Source organism: Miniopterus natalensis, chromosome 12, assembly GCF_054644295.1.
Source record: "Miniopterus natalensis isolate mMinNat1 chromosome 12, mMinNat1.hap1, whole genome shotgun sequence".
In the NCBI taxonomy this organism is placed as follows: domain Eukaryota; kingdom Metazoa; phylum Chordata; class Mammalia; order Chiroptera; family Miniopteridae; genus Miniopterus; species Miniopterus natalensis.
The window spans coordinates 44,335,048-44,353,695 of record NC_142092.1 but is presented as its reverse complement, the minus strand read 5'-3'; the positions used below and the strand labels follow the sequence as shown (position 1 = coordinate 44,353,695).

General features: G+C 45.7%; 1 protein-coding gene and 1 long non-coding RNA gene across 4 annotated transcripts in view; both read right to left on the bottom strand.

Moving 5' to 3' along the window:
• The window catches only part of NTRK2 (neurotrophic receptor tyrosine kinase 2), a 283,569-nt gene extending 273,512 nt beyond the window's left edge, over positions 1 to 10,057 (bottom strand). For all 3 annotated transcript variants that reach the window (XM_016223028.2, XM_087822730.1, XM_087822731.1), the window contains exon 1: positions 9,761 to 10,057. In XM_016223028.2, coding sequence (XP_016078514.1) covers positions 9,761 to 9,972 — 212 coding nt within the window. In that variant the 5' untranslated portion in view covers positions 9,973 to 10,057. The remainder of the gene's footprint in view (positions 1 to 9,760) is intronic.
• A 761-nt stretch (positions 10,058 to 10,818) lies between these two features.
• On the bottom strand, positions 10,819 to 11,993 carry LOC148091831 (uncharacterized). Its single transcript, XR_015715441.1, has 3 exons — positions 11,925 to 11,993; positions 11,280 to 11,405; positions 10,819 to 11,029 (listed from the first exon to the last, which is right to left on the bottom strand). It is a non-coding gene; the product is annotated as an uncharacterized LOC148091831 (long non-coding RNA).
• Between the last annotated feature and the right edge of the window lie 6,655 nt (positions 11,994 to 18,648).

Below are 18,648 nucleotides of genomic sequence, written 5' to 3'. Positions count from 1 at the left end.
AGCTGGGGAAACAGACACCAGTCTTCTAAGATCAGGCTTTGAAGGGAGAGGGGGAATGGCCAGGACTAAAGAGGGATGGAAGAAATGGGAGGGAGCAGTGCTAAATGAAAACTTGTCCAAGGTGGGAGAGACCTGGTCTTGCTTAAATTCTGAGGTTTACAAGGAAGGGAAAGAGACTGAAAATACAGGTGAGAGGGAAGTCACTGATGGAAGAAAGTTCAAGAGTATGGGCTCTGTAATAGAGGTGGAGCAACTGGCTTCAGCAAGAAGCACTCCAGCCCTTCCATCGTAACCAACGGCAAAGGTGTGTTTCAGATGCAGGAAGCTTGCTCCAATGGAACAGGAGCCGACAAAGACACAAGAACGTCAAAAATTGTTAACAGAGAAAAAAGTAACAAAACCCAGCTGTGTTACTGCCATCATAGGAAGTAGGGATTGGAGATTGCTCGCATGCTGTCTACACCTCCCACTGTTAAACAGTGAAAACCATGCACATTTGGGAGGAAGCACCCTTCGTAGATGCCCCCATTTCTCCCTGAAGCTGAAACAATCATGATGTAAATGAGGTTTTAGCCTCAAGTGTACTGACACCCTCATCACATTATATTAAATTAGATGTTTACTCAACTGTCTCTCCCACTAGATATAACTTATTCAGGGGCTCCTTTCCTCACTACTCTACCTTATTTGTCTGTAGCACCCCAGTGTCTTCCCTAAGCACTAGTGGAATTGAACGAATGTTTGCAGGAAATTTGAATTACATGTCAGGCAGCCCACATGACAGTCAGGAAACATGTGATAAACCCTTCCAGCCAGCAGGAAAGGAAAACTTGATGGGCAGAAAGATGAGATTTTATTTCAGTGTAAGCTCCAGCTCTGAGGGTCAGGAAAGGTGGAGACTGGCTAAAGAGGCAAGCCAGTTAGAAATCCCTCTAGAGCACAATCCATAGAAGTGGCCCCTGAGTGGGCTGATCAGACATGAACATGTGAATTAGTTGATACAATTGCAGAAAGTGAAGGTAGACAGTACATGTGAAGAAAATGATCTCCAAGGAAAGAAATGAAAGTCTGTTTCGATGAGCGGGAAACCATGGAAATGTTGCCATGCAAGAGGCAGGGAGCCAGTGACCTGCAAAGCCATCTGACCTGAAGTGCAGAGTTGGACTTGGAGAAATCCCACCGATGAGACTTCTGCTGCTTAAGACACCAAGAAAAGTGGAGCAAGCTCTGGGGAGGGGGCAAGGGAGAATTCCAGAACAGAAAAGGAAACACTAGTGCGCATGGCTGACTGATTCAGAACCGCAGAGCCCTTCAGGGGTCAGCATCCATCCAGGACCCATCCTCCAATTTCAAGATAAGGAAGCTCAGGCTGGTGAGATTAAATAGCTCACCCAGGATCCCAGGTTCTGATACTGTGAGAGAGTAGATGTGAAGCCCACATCCCCACTCCCGCCCAGGCCCTTCTCAGGTTCTTGTACTTTGCTGCCTCTCTGAGTATGTTACGTTTATCAAGCCAGGTTCAGTGGTAATGATGGTGGTCGGCCCACAGGTCCTGCAACCCAAGATTTCTTTGCAATCCCTTGAAGGGGCTTAGCAGCTAGATGCCTACCTGAGTGTGTGTGTGTATTGGGGAAAGTGAAGAGGGGGATAAGAAACACCACCAGAAACAGAGGAAGAAGACTGAGAAGTCATAAAAAGAAAAGGCTAAATGCAGGAGTGCAAGGTAAACACACCAGGAGCAAAATCTTCCATGACACTCTTTGAGTTTGCAGCTGCGGCACCAGAGCTCTGAAGTGAAACTGGGAGCAGACTACAAAGAGTGCTGTGGTTTGGGCTGGGTTGGTGTCTTTTTTTAAAGAGGGGCTTGTTTTGGGGTCATACTTTACCAGAGACCTTAGAGACCACATTTAGAGCTCTCGCCCACCACTCCTGCACACACATCACACAGATGAGTAACCCAGGGCCGGAGAAGGGAAGCGAGCTGTCCCATAGTGAGCAGCAGCCAACGAATCAGGCCTGGGCTCCTCTGCCACCTCGCAGGAAGGGACTCTGGGGTACATGAAATAGAGACAACTTTTGTGACAAAAATTAGAGTGTAGAAGAGCCTGTCTTTTTAGATTGCACTATATTTCAGAAGTAAAAACCAAAATTCCATTATCTTTTGGTTTAAATTACGCTGCTGTAGAGTTGTTCAAAAATGCTTCATTGATAATGTACCTTTTTTATTGTGTTGATAATTGATCAAAGATCACAATGCAATGGGCCTCTGAGAAGCCAGGTTGGCAGATGGAGTCAAAGTACTAACACTGCTTCACTCAGAAAATATCCCCCATCACGTCCTCATGGAGAGAGATTCAGAATGATAAAAACAAAATTAAAAGTCTGAGTGGGGATGTAACGCACAGCATGGTGACTATTGCTAATAATACTGTCTTGTAACGTATTTGGGGGAAAGTTGGTTAAGAGAGTAAATCTTAAAAGTCCTCATCACAAGAAAAATATTGTGACTTTGCGAGGTGATAGATGTTAAGTAGACTTATTGTGGTGAGCATTTCCCGTTATATACAATACAAATATCAGATCATTATGCTGTACATCTGAAACTGATAAAATATTATATCAGTTTCATTTATATCTCAATTTTTTTTAAAGCCTGGATAGTTTAAGGAAGTAAATCCTAAATTATTAGGAAAGTTTTACAATTCAAGATAACTAAGTCTGAAAAGACCACACTTAGTGGAGTTGTACACACATATTTATAGATTTATAGAAACCTTGTACACACAAATAGAGTTCTGACTGTGCTTGTGTGTGCATCCAGAGAATTGTGAGATAAGGCGATTCCAGGAAAGGGTGGGGTGCTAAATAGCATTAGGTCCTTATCTGCAAAAAAAAAGGGGACTCTTTTGAAGGGATTGAGAAGTACAGCTTGGTAGTTACAAAACAGCCACAGGGATGTAAAGTACATAGGAAATATAGTCAATAATCTTGTAATAACTATGTATGGTGCCGGGTGGGTACTGGAAATATTGGGGGATCACTTCCTAAAGTATATAATTGTCTAACCACAATGCTATATACCTGAAACTAATACAAAATAATATTGAATGTAAGCTGTAATTGAAAAGAAATTTTTAAAGGGACTATAAATAGCGTGTGATTGTTAACACTTTTTTCCATATTAGAAGATGCCATATTCCCAAGGACACACAGATCATTTATCTTCTAATATAGCAGACTGCGACAGCTGAGATGATGATGAGAGGGGAAAGACAAGATGCAGCGCCAGTCCACCTCCCTCCCACCACCATGCTGTTTAACCTGTGAATATTTGTTTGAATCTTTACACTTCTCTCAAAACTGCCTGTTCTCTCAAGCCGAAATTTAGGCAAGTGGGGCTGAGCAGACAAAGCCTTAAGTGAGATACTGGAAGGGGCTCTAACTCAAATTCCAGTCTGCTTGACTAGCGAGCCCAGGCAAGAGGATCGATGTTACAATCCCTCTGAGGCCGTCCAGACCTTCCCACTGATTTCAGTGAGCGGCTTTAAACCTAAATAAGCAGATGCCTATAATGTGCCTTTCAGGTCTCTGGGAGAAGCCCTGCATGAAACCAAACGTACATCTCGGAGGTGTGCTCTTACCGGGAAAGGCTTAGTACAGGCCACGGACAGCACGCAAAATGGTAGCAGGATACATTCTGGATGTGCTTCAGCAATGCTTAAGCTTGCCCACTGGCTCAGCCACTGATCTCCAGCCACAGGTCTTGCATGGGTGCTAAGGCAGACTTTGTCTAAAGGGCTGTGGGTTCCTCCGCTTCATAACCAGCTCTGATTGTGACAGAGACTCTAAGAGCAGCAGCCTCCACTCTGCTCTGTTTGCTCTGCCCTCTCTCCAACCTCAGCCTGCCACCATGGTCCAGCAGGCACAGGTTAGCGTCCCTCATTGCTGCCAACTCATGAAGGCTCTTCTTTGCAGCTTGACTTTTGTGAATGAATTACTTAGTGAAGAGGAAGACTTGAAATTTAAAAAAAAAATACAGTAAACTAAACAAAAAATGTTTCTCTTCCTATGAAGATAAGGTCATTGCTTTAGGATCAGTAACTCAAGTACTTTTTAATTGCTTTGTCTCTAGTAGAGACATCTTTGCACAGACTTAGCCCAACTAAGCCTGTCTTCATATCGCTGATGCCTCTAAAACAGTGGCTGGAGTCAGGCTTAGTCCCAGGACACACATCAGGGTGGAGGCTCCCTAAAGTAAAGGGCTCAGCATTTCCTCTGGATGCTAAGAGAGATTTCTAGTCCCCATTATGTTTTTAGCGCATCATGGTCTTAGGTAACTTACTTCACTGACCTTGGTGTCTGCAGAGGGGGCTGGAACAGAGCATTTCTAAAGCCCCTTCTCCTTCTGTGGTCTTGATTCTAAGTGACCTTGGACTCATCAGTCCAGCAATAACATGCCAGCAGCCTTATCAGCAGCTCACATTTAAAAAGGCACAGTTTGGGGAACTCAGAGCACTGAAAGCATGCACGCGTGACAGATGACACCAAAGATCTTCAGACTCACACACTGCCAGGCTCTGAGCATCCCGCACCACCTTTTACTTCACAGCTGACGTATAAACCGCATCACCTCTGTAACTGAGCTTCCTGGAACTTCAGAGCCAGGAGAAACTTGCCTGAGCACTGACTCCAAAGCCCTCAGTTTACATCTGACAGGCTCAGGCCCCAAAACATTAAGGGGCTGTTTCCAGACCAGGTGACACCTGACTCCAGCTTTCTATCACATATGAGACTTTTTTGAAACATGTAAACTTCATACCTATGTATCACTTTTCACCCCAGATTTATAACATTCGCAACCATTCACTACTTCATCTTCTAGGTCAATATTTATGACTTCCCAGTCCTTTGGGCATCCCAGAGAGCAAAGTAAGTGGTGAGAAGACACTCTGATCATGTGGGATCATTGCCTTTTTTAATGGAAATCAATCAGCAAACAAATGTAGAGCTAAAATTATCAGGCCACTGTAGGGCTCAGATCTCTGCCACCTGAAGGGTAGGATTTGTGTTTTAAACTCACTATACCAAGTAGATTATGAAAATGATTAATCAGATAGTAATAATCCACAGTTGAGTTTTATTCTCTCCTTTTCTCTCTTTCACACATCAAACAAGTATAAAGCCTGCCCTGCCTAAATAATCTCTCCCCAAAAAATCATCCTACTGATTTACAGATATCAAGAGGAACCAAAATTTGGCACTGCTCCAAGGGGCAGCAGGTTCAATGCCACATTTTTAACCTATCAGAAACTCTCCAGAGAAGTGGTAAAGTTCGTCTAGGGATAATGTCAGTGTATAACATTCAATCATGGCTTGAAAATGTTTCTTTCCCTAACAGGCAAGATTAGCAATGAGTTAAAAGTGGAGGCACTTGCTTAGGACCAAAGGCAAATAAGAAAAAAAAAGGGGGGGGGGGGGGAAGAAATTCAATTTCCTTTCTCCAGCTAAACAAAAACTCTAGGTTTTAGACTCTCACGACCTAGATATAGTCAAAGAGATCATACAGAATGTTCCTAGGGAGAAAGAAACCTCAACTCTCAGCTGTTCAGCCAACTTTTCAGCTTAGAAAATGTCTTTACAAGGGAATATTGAAACAGACCCAAACAGAGGCTTATGGGATAAAACAGTGAAAGATCTTAAGCAGCTAAACTCAGTGCTGGGGAGCTGTGACCACACTATCTCACCTTCCCAGTACTTGTTTAGAATAACATATAACCCAGGCTCTTCTCTCAACTCCAGCGCTCTGAATTCCCATAAGGAAATATCAGTTTTCAGAGAAGAAAAAAAAAAAAAAATCAAACACGTTTTCCTGGATAGTCAATGAGAGGTGGTGGAGAGGGGGAGGTGGAAGAAAGTAGGGTCAGAAGGGGTCAAGGGGCTTTTCAATTGCTTGACTCAATGTAATGAAAACCTCCATAAGGCAGAGATGGAAGGTATGGAACTTCAAAATGGTTGTGCTGAGCTGAATTCTGAAAATACCTTCATTGTGAAGATAGCATGTATTCAACAAAAGCTTGCAACCTGTGTTAAATAATGAATGACGTAAGTTAGACTGCCTTATTTATTAACAAGTCCAGTGTGGCCTATGCAACCACACTCAAAACTTACTCTGTGGTTCTTAAATGCATGTAAAGCACAATCTGAGCATCTAGAACCCCCAACGGAGGGGCTAAGAAATAAATATCAGAGTAATAAAAACTGATGCCTTTCACTGAATCCTGATAAATGCCAGCACTTTTATTTAGTACTATTAATTGCAGTGGAAAAGCTTACTAAGGTGAGAGGGCCAAAATCAATGTATTAATGGTATAACGTTACAGTTGCTTAACCAACTCAGCAATAAATTGCACATAGAGGCTCTGGCAGCAGAGGCTGCAAATTCTATTTGTGTTGTGCTGAGAGGAAAAATATTACACTTGTCTCCAAATATTACCCCCAAATCAGAGACTATCACCCAATAAATTGAGAAAAAGGGTCATCATTGGTCTTCATTAAAATATAGGCAATATAAAAATGCATGCTCTTTTATGAAAATGTGAATATACTTAACACTACTAAATGGTACAGTAAGAAATAATTAAGATGGCAAATTTTATGTTATATGTTTTTGACAACAAAAAAATTCATGGCCTATTTTAACCATGCCTTTTACCACTTATGTGAGATGGAACTTGTTCTTTGCAATGCATTTTGGCACTTCATAAAACTGAGACTTAGATGGCTGGTTACGTAATTCCAACAACAGGCTTTACTCTAGAATTCCACTAATATGGACAGTGGCATTATTTTTAACTGAATTTAGTACAGCTTTGGTATAACCATCTCCAGGTAAGAAAAGTGGGCCCTTCTCAGCAGTGTGATGATGGGCAAAAGTGATGTATATCTATAGACGGAGAGACGTAGATCTACATATAGATCATGTCAGTGGGTAAAGAGTATGAGACAGATACTGTGATGGAGAGATTTTTAATAAAATAGGTTCAAACCATGACTCTGAAAACAAAATGTCAGCTTTGCTTAAAATATGCACTTAGAAACAAAAAACATCTTATCTCTTATTTAATCAATACATATATTTTTTTAAATGTTCTACCATGACCTCTCTGAATTCTAAAAGGCACAGTGGTTATATTTTCCCCCTAATATGTAGTTTTTAAAAGCTATTCTATTTTAAAATGATACCGTCAACTGTTGCTTCAGTAAGTTCTAATCAGTTTATTTACTTGCATTACTCCCACTTTATTTAATGGAAACATGTAAGTTTAGCTAAACACCATTAAACCAGAACTTTAAAACAGGTTATTTTAGGAATAACTTTGGGTCTAATAATAAAGTAAAAAATAAAATGTGTAATTTGGTCCCAACTGTAGCTGGTACCCAATGGCCAAGAATTTAAAAGCTAGTTAAGCAAATAATATGTAAGAAAAAGAACACAGATGGTGTTATATACGGATGAGAGGGAAACAAGCTCATCCACTGATGTCATTTTGTTATCAAAACAGCAGAATTCAAAATGATGATACTAAATGTTTTCTATAATTTTACAGATAAGGACACCTAGGACACAAACTAGCTCAGCTCAATCAAAGCTGGGGGACAGAGCAGAGAAACATGCTTTTTCCTATCAGCCAGTCTAATTGCCCATCCTAAACACTTACCCCTACTCTCAATGATCTTAATCTCAACAAATTTTCAAATCAAAAGAATAAAAAATAAGAGTAGAAATTAAGAGTGCCATTAGTGAATTAATAACTGTGACAAGGGCTTTGGTAAATATAACCAAAAAAAATCAATTTGAAAAAGCCTGAAAATAAGACCCTGCCATCGAATATAAAAAGAACAACAGCAATTGTGAGGACTAACATGAGAAAGCTCTGTTCAAAGCTGCTGATTTCGTATATCAGGCAGCTAAGGCCACTAAGGTTTAAAAGAATATTTTTTAATTTAAAAAGAGTTTTATTATCCTTTTCTATGATTATGACTTTAAAATATTAAAGTGAAAAAAGTGTTAAAATGATCAGCCCTATCTCATTTCCTCCCTCTTTATATAATCTATCATCTAAGAATTTCAAAACAACAACAAAACAACATCTAACTGTACAAACGCACTCCCCATAACCTCAAAATATTCTGAAGAGCTCTGAATTCCATATGGCTTCCTCCATCTGACCACTGACACCCCATCTCATGTAAAAGACACACCACCTGACAAAAAGCCACAGACACTGTGACCAGCCTGGTGAGCCTGGACCAGCCCAGCGCAGGGTCAGCACGGTCGGGGCCCTACCCACCCGTCAGCTCAGGCCCTGACTGCTGCTATCTGGCAAAAAAGATTGAGAACCAAGCATCCAGGATCCAGCCTGACAGTTGGCTGCTCCCGGCACATCTCAGCATTCCTAGGCCAGCACGTTTCCCCTCTGTTCTGTTGTCACTTCCTTCTGCCCAAGCTTTATAACATGAACATCACCAGCAGAACAAACAGAGACTAGGAAGGTCTCTTACTTACATGAAAAAAAAACAGGTTATCTTGGTCATACGTTGGCAGAAACTGGGTGTGCGTTTTCTGTGGGGGAAAATATGCATGCGCACTCGCCAACCGGAAGGCCACAGCACAAGCCCTACTTTCAGGGCTGCCTATCTTAGTATCAAACACATAAGGAAAAGCAGGAGAAACTTTGCCTTACAGCCCTCTATATGAATGAATAAAACTCATGTTAATGAAATAAACAGCAAAGTTGGGGCTGGGGGGACACCTCTAGCAGAGATGACAGGGGAATGCTGGAGAAAGGACTGGTGAATTCCTACTTGATAATGTATTTGTCACAAGGCATCAAAAGAGGACAGAAATGCACAATTCTGCTTCTCCATTAGATCACAAGGAGCTCAAACATTTCCGGGGACCTAGGGGTCCCATGCTAAAGGCAGCATTCATCTGAGTGCTACACGCTGCTTTAGCATCCAACCTAGTCCTGAGAAATTATTCAATGGGCAATTAAGATTTATAATCCAAATGGTCTCAAAATTATATCTCTGAGAAGTCAATTCCAAATTAAATCAGACCAGGCTTTTAGGCTTCCAACGATCACATTTTCTCTTTTGAGCAAGTGCTTTTCAACACTCAGAACTTCTCCTCTTACAGATCATTTCCAAGGCCATCTCTGGATGCAATCTCCTAAGTAAAACCTGATGTATGAAATGAAAAGGGACATTGGTCAACTCCAAACCTCAGAGAACGATATTAGGGGGGAGACTCTAACCTCTTTCAACAAATTTCAAAAAGTTAATCATCTCAACCTCCTTTCTAATAAATATTACTGGAACTTCCCCTAACACAACATACACGTAGACTCTTATGAAACAAAAATGTCCAAAACTAAGTTATCGCATATAGAAAGGCTAACGCACACCCAGCCGGGCTTTGAAATATAAAGTGCATACAGAATGCCTTCCCACAAGGAATATATTTATATTATTAACATATACTCTATTTAAAACTTATTTTAAACTGTCACACTACTCCTGGTGTTATCAACCCCAAGCCACCGAAACAGATAGGTAACTGTCAGATTGTCCAGCCCTGCATGTCTCATCTCTGACTTCTGCCCAGACTTGAGACAACATTCATGCCCAGGACGGACCTGTCCGACCAGCCCTGGTCGTGGGGGCCAGGACAGAAGAAAGGAGAGCACCAGGAACTCACATTTCGGTGATGTTCTCAGGGTCTGCAGTGTTAGGCTCCAATCTCGGAAATGCCATGATGCCAGGAATAGGGTCGCTGCACCAGATCCGAGAGGCGCTGCATTTGCAGGACGTGGGACAGGCGAGAGCGGCCCTCCAGAAGCCCACGACCAGCCAGCAGAAGCCCCAGAGCCGTGCCATGGCGGGTCCATGCCACCTTGTCCAGGACGACATCCCTGGCCGCAATGCCAGCCCCAGGCAGACAGTGCGTGTCTCTGCGCCGCACCGGCCGGCCGGCTCCGTGCCCGTGCCGGGCAGTCTTGGCCGCGCTCGCAGCTCTCTGCTCGGTGTCGGTGGCGGGCCCTCGGAGCGGAGCGTGCCGGGGCTGAGCGTGTCCTGGCGGGCAGCGCCGCTCACAGTGGCCGGGGCATCCCCGGCCGCCTCACAGAGGGCGCTACCGCCGCTCGGAGCTCCTCCTCTGCCTCCGCAGCATGGCCCGCACGCCGGGCAGCCGCCGGCGGCGCTCCCGGACTCTGGGGCGCAGGCTCCTCGCTAGACGCGCACTGGGATCCTGGACGCACCTCGGGTCTGAGGACAAACAGACAAGCGTAAGACCGAGCGCTGGACCCCAGACACCATGAACTGAGACACTCTCCTTTCGGGCTGGCGTCACCCCCACCCCGACCCCAGCCGGGAGCCTGTGGATAGATGAGTGCCCAGCTCCCATCCCAGAAACGAACTTGCCCCTCGATGGCACTGCCGCCCCTGGGGCCACTGCGTGCCCACCCTCTTTCCAAGCCTGAGGTCTAGGGAGGGGGGATAGGGCGAGGGTCCCTGAGAACGGATTCCATGGCACAGGCCAGGCGAAGGACCCTTTAGAAAGGGGACGACGAGACTGCCTGCTGCCATGGCTCCGAGACGGAGCCCCCAATGATGCTGCAGAATTGGCCACCGCCGCGGAGAGCAGGGGGCGCCGGCAGGTGGTGCGGCGCGTCCCACCTGGGGAGCCGCCGCGGCCGCCCGGGGGGACAGTGAGGGCCGAAAGGATGGAGGGCACTGTCCGAGCTGCTCACCGGGGCTCCGGCGCCTACCGCCTTCCGGCGGCGCCTGGGTCTAGGCTCCTTCTGGCGCTGGGCACTGAGCGCCGAGAGTGCGAGCGAGGGAGCGAGCGAGACTCCTGCTCCAACCCAATTCCGGGAGCCGCCGCCGCCGCCGCCGCCGCCTCTGCTACTGCTGGCGAAGTGACGTGAGGGCTGACGCAGAGCAGGGGCAGAAACTCCAGAAAATTAGTCTGAAATCCAAAAACACACACGTTCATACACACACAAACCCATAATACCCTCCAGACAAAAGCAACAAGGAGGGGAGGGGAATCTGGGGGAGAGCGGGGAGGAGGGAGGCATCGGTGCCACTGGCCAGAAGCAGGCAGCAGCAGCATGTGGGAGTTCACACACGCGCACATACGCTCACACGCACACATCCAGCCCGTGTAGACGCGCGCGCGTGTGTGTGCGTGTGTGCGCGCATTTAGACCCAGGTACCTCGGAGATGGACTGTTCCGCCGCTCGACGCCTCCCAGTCCCCAATTCACACCGCGGTCGGTCTCTTCTACAGTCGCAGCGGAGACTGTCTCCTTTCTTGAAATGGAGACCCGTCTCGGTTCAGCTCTGAAAAATGCACCGATTCTTATTATAGGACTCTTCCCTCCCAGCTGCGTTCTCCTTTCCCACCCTGCCTAGAAGGGAGGGCTAGCTATCCTAAAAATAAATAAATATTGTAAACACCAAAACGTGTTCAGCATCGGTAACCACGGAAAACGCCCCCATTCCGGGGCATTTATTTGGGGATCCGTGATTTTGGAGGGTATTCCTGTTGGTGCTTTTTTTGGGGGGTGGGGGGGAGTCTCCAAACGCAACTCTAGCTCTCTAAATGGGTATTTTTTCCTGCGGTTTTCTGGCATCACACGTCCGGGAAATAGAGACTGGTGAGGGGAAGGGAGCGCGCCTGAAGCGTATTGGGTTCCCTAAATGCGCGGCAGCAACCCTGGCCTGTCCGATGTGTGGCGCCGCGTCATTTTCTCTCATCTGTCATCCTGGCAGGATGCAGCCATTCCCAGTTCGTAGCTTCACTCCCTGCGATGTCCACCCCCACTCGGGGCACCCAGAGCCCTTGCTCCCCTGCCGTACCTTGTGCGTTTTCGTGTGAGCGCCGGTATGCGCGAATGCGTGCCCTGCGCCCGCGCTACCCGGAGCACGACAGGCATCCAGCTACCGAGAAGCTCGGCACGACCAGAGCCTGGGGTCTCACTAGGAACAAATGAGACGATCCGTGAGGGTCGGGTGACAACCCGTAACTGCTCTGCAGGCTCAGTTAAATGATGACTGCGAGGTATTTGCAAGCTTGATCTGAGACTCCTTCTTCCCATTTGCGGCTCAGAGAGGCTGTTTTTCCGCAGTCATTTAAAAGGAACTGGGAAAATGCACCGCAGTGCCAGACGCTTCCGAGGGCTCTGGTGCCCCCGCGCGGGGAGAGAGCGCCCGGCAGGCTGGAGAGCACAAACCTAGGGCCGCGGCCTAGGCCCGCGCTGCGCCGAGGGGGGCGGGGCGCTCGGGCGCCAGATGCGCAACCTGCGGAGCCCGACGCGTGCTCGCCCATGTCCAGCTGGCGCGTGGCTCGCCAGGTCCTGCCAGCTCTGACCTGAGTGCAAGGCTAGCAGCTGTCTGTGCCAGTAAGGGCGACCGGATGGAATTTCGTCCAAAAGATAAGAATGGTCACCCATCTGCCCGCAGAGGCTGGAGTGGGAGGATCAAAAAACCCTAACGTCCAGGTAAATGCTTTAATCTCCGGGATATTTTAAATATTACAAAGGAACTGAAAGCATCAGTGGGGCTTTTATACAGACCCCCAGTGCTGAGTGTAACCGCAGGAATCCTCGCACAGCACCCAAAAAAATCTCCATGCAGGGTCAGAAGAAAAGGCCAGCAGGTCTGCCTCTCTCCACCATCGCTCGGTTGTGACACCCATTGGGTGCCGAAAGGCCAAGCTGCAGTTTATTCCTCTGCTCAGCCGCCAACCCCTGCTGGCTGAGGACGTGCCAAGGAATGGAAGCAAAGGGCAAAAATGTCTTGGTCCAGGTCACACAGTAACACTCTTCTGCCTGTCTTGCCAGTGTCCTTAATGGAACGGCCCCTACAGATCACCTGGTAGAAGGATGTGTGCATAATCATTCACATCTCTCTCTCCCAACCCACCCTCACCCCAAGAAATGGCTCATTTGCTTCCTAGTGGCCACAAAGGGTCAATGCAACATAAAAATTCTAATTATGTTAGAATGTTTTTAGAATTTGTAATATAATATACATTACTATTAAATTTAGATTCTAAATATACCTCCATTGACTATCTCCCACATAAAATTAGAACTGGCAGCCCCACTTCTAATTACCCTTCACCTGCTCGGTTCTTTCCATAGTACTTAACATTTTTTAACAGATCATTTATTTATTTATTATATTTATTATTTACTGTATTTCCCTTAGTGGAATGTAAATTCCATGAAGGCAGGGGTCATTTTGTTCATTGCTTTATCTCAAGGACATAGTATTAAAATGTGTTTGTGTGTGTGTGTGTGTGTGTGTGTGTGTAATGAATGAAATGAAATAAACTAGCATTGAAATTCTCCAAACTATCCCTCTACACTCTCTTAACCACTAACATTGCAAGTCCCTCTGAATGATTAATTCCCTCTGGACACTCTCCCTCCCATCTCCACAATCTCTGAATCCTCCCTGTGCTGAGAGTTTGCATAGCACTTAAAGCCTTACTTTCTGCCTCCTCTGGTAGCAGCCAGGTACTCTATATTGTAGTACTGGGCCAGTGAGGGCTTCCCTCTTATTCGTGCTGGTAACTCAATGTGATAATGCCTGAAACACACTGGGCAGTGAATAAATGTATCTTAACTGATAAAATTATGGATCTATCTCATTCCTAAGAACTAATGTTGCACAGAGATTTCAGGAATTCTCAGAATGGAGATGATGAACATTTTTTAGATGGAAAAAATTAAACAGAAGTAATTTTCCCCAGATCATACGAACTCTTCAAGGCAGAGGTGGAGACTCCGCGTTGCAGACTCTTGCCTGTACTGGACCACGATGTACCTAGAACAGCATTTGTCAAGTTTTTGTCTCTTTACCATGATCCACAGTATGAAATGCTTTTGATATCACAGTGCAAGGCACACATACATGAATACATACAACTAAAAAAAATTCACACACATTGAAGGAAACAAGATGGCGCGTAGGTAACAGCTGCCCCCGCCGCCTCCCGCAACCACATCAAAATCACAACTAAAACACAGAACCACCATCACTGAGAACCTCCTGAGATCTGGCTGACAAGAAGCCCCACAACCAGGGAGCTGAAGGAGCACCGAGACGGGCAGGAGGGGGAGACGTGGGCGGATCGGGGCTGAATCCTGGAGATGCTGCCGCAGGCCCACACCCGGTGCCGCGGGGTAAACTTGGAGGGCATCTCAAAGGTAGAGGTTTCCCGGAGGAGGGCGGGATCCCAGCCCCACAGCAGGCCCCCAGCCCAGGGCTCCAGGGCCGGGAAGAGACGTCCCCACAACTTCGAGATGTGAAACCAGCGGGGACTGTCCCTGAGGGTCGCAGAGGCTGTGGGAGCCCCAGCAGCTCCTCTAAAGGGCCCGGCACGGACTCACTCGGACGCTCCCTCTGAGCCCAGCGCCAGGCAGCAGCTGGAAAGGACCCGGGACACTCGGGGAGGAACTAACCTGCCTGAAATCCAGGCAAGAGTTGGAGGGCGGCTTCCTCCCGGGCAGAGGAGCTGGCGGAGGCCATGGCTCCATTAGAGAGCCCTCTCCACACACAGCCGGCAGGCAGGCGCCATATTGGATTCACCGGCACCTGACTCACACCTCTGGCCCCGCCCCGTGATTCCCGGAGGCCCCGCCCCCCCACCTCCAGGCTCATCCAAACCATTCCAGTGACTTTTCTGTGCAAGTGGCCTCTCAAGCCTCATGCTTAGGACTTTCTTAAAATCTCTCAAACAAGCAGCAGCGGGCCCCATATGGCTTGATAAGCGGCCCCAGGCCTGGCACTAGCAGCAGCCTGCATTGGCTCATAGCTTGGCCTCTCCTGGGCACCTCCAAGCCCAGCACAAGCAGCAGCCAACTAGGTTTGCTGTGTAGCTCATGCTGGGTGGCCCCAGAGACAGTGCACCTGGTAGTCAGACTTGACCACATTGAATTACAACCCTACCACATCCACAAGTGACATACTCCAGGGGCGCACTTGGTGAACACCAAAGCTCCACTGAAGTAAATCCTGCTCCATAGGGGTGTCTCCAGCACAGCAGCTCTTTGGCTGTAGTTGCAGCTGGTCCTCACAGCTGATTGGCCTGGGCTTCAATTCCTCCCAGTGATGCCAACAACAACCAAGGCTCAACTACAACAGGACAGTGCACACAGCCCACACAGGGGAGCACCTAGAAGGCCCAGCTCAGGTGACTGGGGAGGCTGAGCCACTGGACCCTTCAGAACACCTACTACACAAAGCCACTCTACAAATTCCAGGACATGTGGCAGCTCTACCTAATACATAGAAACAAACACCAGGAAGCAGCCAAAATATGGACACAAAGGAACATGTCACAAAATAAAGAAGAGAAGAAATCTCTAGAAGAGGAACTAAATGAAATAGATCCAAGCAAGCTAACAGATACAGAGTTCAGAATTTTGTTTACAAGGATGCTCAACCATATTAGTAAGAGTATTAAGAAAATAACTGAGAAAATCGATGACATGATAAAGTACCAATTTGAAATGAAGGCTACATGAACTAATGAAGAATAATTTACAGGGAATCAATAGTAGAGTAGAGGATACTGAGAATCAAATCAGCAATTTGGAACATGAAGAAACCAAAAAACCCAACCAGAAGAGCAAAAAGAAAAAAGAATCCAGAAATATGAAGATAGAATACGGAGCCTCTGGGACAACTTCAAGAGGCCCAACATTTGTATTATTGAGATGCCAGAAGGAGAGGAAAGAGAGCAAGAGATTGAAAACCTATTTGAAAAAATAATTACAGAAAACTTCCCCTACCCAGGGAAAGAAAAAGACTTACAAGTCCAGGAAGCACAGAGGGTCCCAAACAAGAGGAACCCAAAGAGGCTCACAGCAAGACACATCATAATTAAAATGCCAAAGATTAAAGACAAAGAGAGAATCTTAAAAGCAGCAAGAGAAAAGCAATTAATTACATACAAGGGAGCACCCGTATGACTGTCAGCTGATTTCTCAATAGAAACTTTGCAGGCCAGAAGGGAGTGGCAAGAAATAGTCAAAGTGATGAAAAACATGGAACTACAACCAAGATTGCTCTACCGAGCAAAGCTATTATTTAGAGCTGAAGGTCAGATAAAGAGCTTCTCAGACAAGGAAAAGCTGAAGGAGTTCATCACCACCAGACCAGCACTACAGGAAATGTTGAAGGGTCTTCTTTAAGAAGCTAATGAACAAAAGAATCTGATGAACTAAATAGATCCAGAGACACTGACGCATGTAACAGACGATCATATTTCAGAGGAAAGAAAGAAGGGGGGTGGAGGGTGGGAAGAGGTTAACCAAAGAAATTATATGCATAACCCATGGACACAGACAATGATGGGGTGAGGTCCTGGGGAGGGGGTGGGAGTGAGGTGAAAGGGGTCAATTGGGAGCAAAAAATGGGACACCTGTAATACTTTCAAAAATAAAGAAATTTTTTTAAAAAATGGCGACTTTCTCATCATTGATGTTTCTCTCTCTCCCTCTCCCTTCCTCTCTGAAATCAATAAAGATTATATATAAAACCTACAGGTAATATAATGCTTAGTGTGGAAAACGGAATGCCTTTCCCCAAATATCAGTAAGGAGATAAGGGTATCCACTTTCACCATTTCTCCAGCATTGCACTGGAAATTCTAGTAGCACACTAAGTCAAGAAATAGAAGTAAAGGACAATGACATCAGTGACTGAAATGAGAGCACCCCAACAGAAAAGAGGATCCAGGGGGCAGGAGCAGGCTGAACCAGTGACTGCTTTCTTGCCACTAGATCAGAGTCTTCCCTATAGCCAGTGCACCCTCAGCAATGCAGCAGCCTGTGTGAAGGGTGTTTGATGATTCTTGCCAAGACCTGCATCTGACAAGCCCTGAAGTTTTGCCCAGCGTTTTCATGTGTATACATCTCTTTCTATTCTTCCTCCTTTCCTTTACTGGGGAAGACCCCAGCCCTTGGCTTTAGATGAACATAGAACTGTTCTATCTTACATCTGATGAATACAAAGCCTTATAGAGACAAAGACCAAATTATAATTACACTTCTGACATTATCCCAGCAAAGAGAAAACAGAAAAACAATTATTTCATAGGACAAAAATCTACCTCCTCTTGAGAGTCTGTTGTTTTTCACCTATGTGGTTTCTCTTTCTTCAAGGACCTTCATGGTGAGTTAGTTGACTGACCTCATGCCTTGTAATATAAATAACCTCTTTTCTGTCCAGAAGCCTTGGAGATTCTGTAAGAAACTTTGTAAACACATGAACTTCAACTTTTGCCTTCCCCCTATTGCTCTTTAAAATTTTCAATAAACCTCCTCTACTACTAAAAAACATCTCCTGGGCACAGGACAAGATTTCTTGTGGATTAAGAGAGAAGGTCTTGGAGATGGGAGAAGCCTTTCTTCCTCCCAACTCCTCTTACCCTCACAAGCAAGCTAAGTAGAAGAGAAGAATCTGTCCCCAAAGAATAATCGAACTTCTGAGGATAGATATAGCTAATTCTGGGTTTTCTGTACTCCAGAATATTGCTAATGATCTTCAAAGTGTATTATAAGATCTTCTAAGCACAAGCCCCAAAGATCAATTCTTTTTAACTTAGACTTGAAAAATATGCCGCTCAGTACTTTTCAGGTTGGGAGGGGAAATCCTAAGAGCCATAGCAGTGGTCTTGCAACCCCAAAGAGTTACCAGCCACTGCCTTTGGTTCTGATTCTCTGGTGTCCTTTGAACTCTTTGTTCTCAGTAACTGAATGAATGATACTCAAAGAAGAACCACAAGATTGTTTTAGGTTCTCAACTTGCCTTTCTGAGCTTGCAATTCCACATTTATTTTTAAAATGGGGATAATGTTATCACACATTTTCTCTCTCACAAGGTTCTTGAACGACTAATTAGATAGTATATTTCAGTGTCTGAAACGTTTAATCTGCAACTTTCTCCATGAGAAGGATATCGCCTCCAAAAGTGGTCGCATTGCCTTTATTAATCTTTATTTTGCAACTGAAGAAAGTCATACAACAAAGACATAACATCACTTCAACAAAGATCAAAAGTGTCGAGGTAGCCCCCACTTTCAGGGATGGAAGAAACAACCATCATCCTCTGAGCAGCTACCTCTGCCCATAAAGGGTGTCCTATAGCTGGCTATCAAGAGACGTTGCAAGGCATGGAACAACCTCACCTCACCCCCAAAGCAGCGGCCTGCTGGCTTCCTTTGCTTTGGGGGTTTTGACACAGTTATGGGACCAGGTTGCCTCTGCACTTCGTGGGCTACATGGGAGGTCTTATTAGAGAATGCCAGCAAGCTTCTTGTTAAGTTAGCCTTTCCTCCCCATCCTTCTTTTCATTCTGGGATACGATTTCCTTTGCAGAAAGGAGGGTTTTCCAAGTAGTTTCTTCTGGATTTCAGTAGCTACTGGAGAAAGAGAAAGAGGAGGAGGAGAGAGAGAGAAACTCTATGCGTGGAACATCATCTAAACACTAGCTAGGGTTTAGCATAGCTCTTGGTATACAAAAGAAATTTCTCATTTTCTTATTTTCATAAGAACACTGAGAAGAAGTC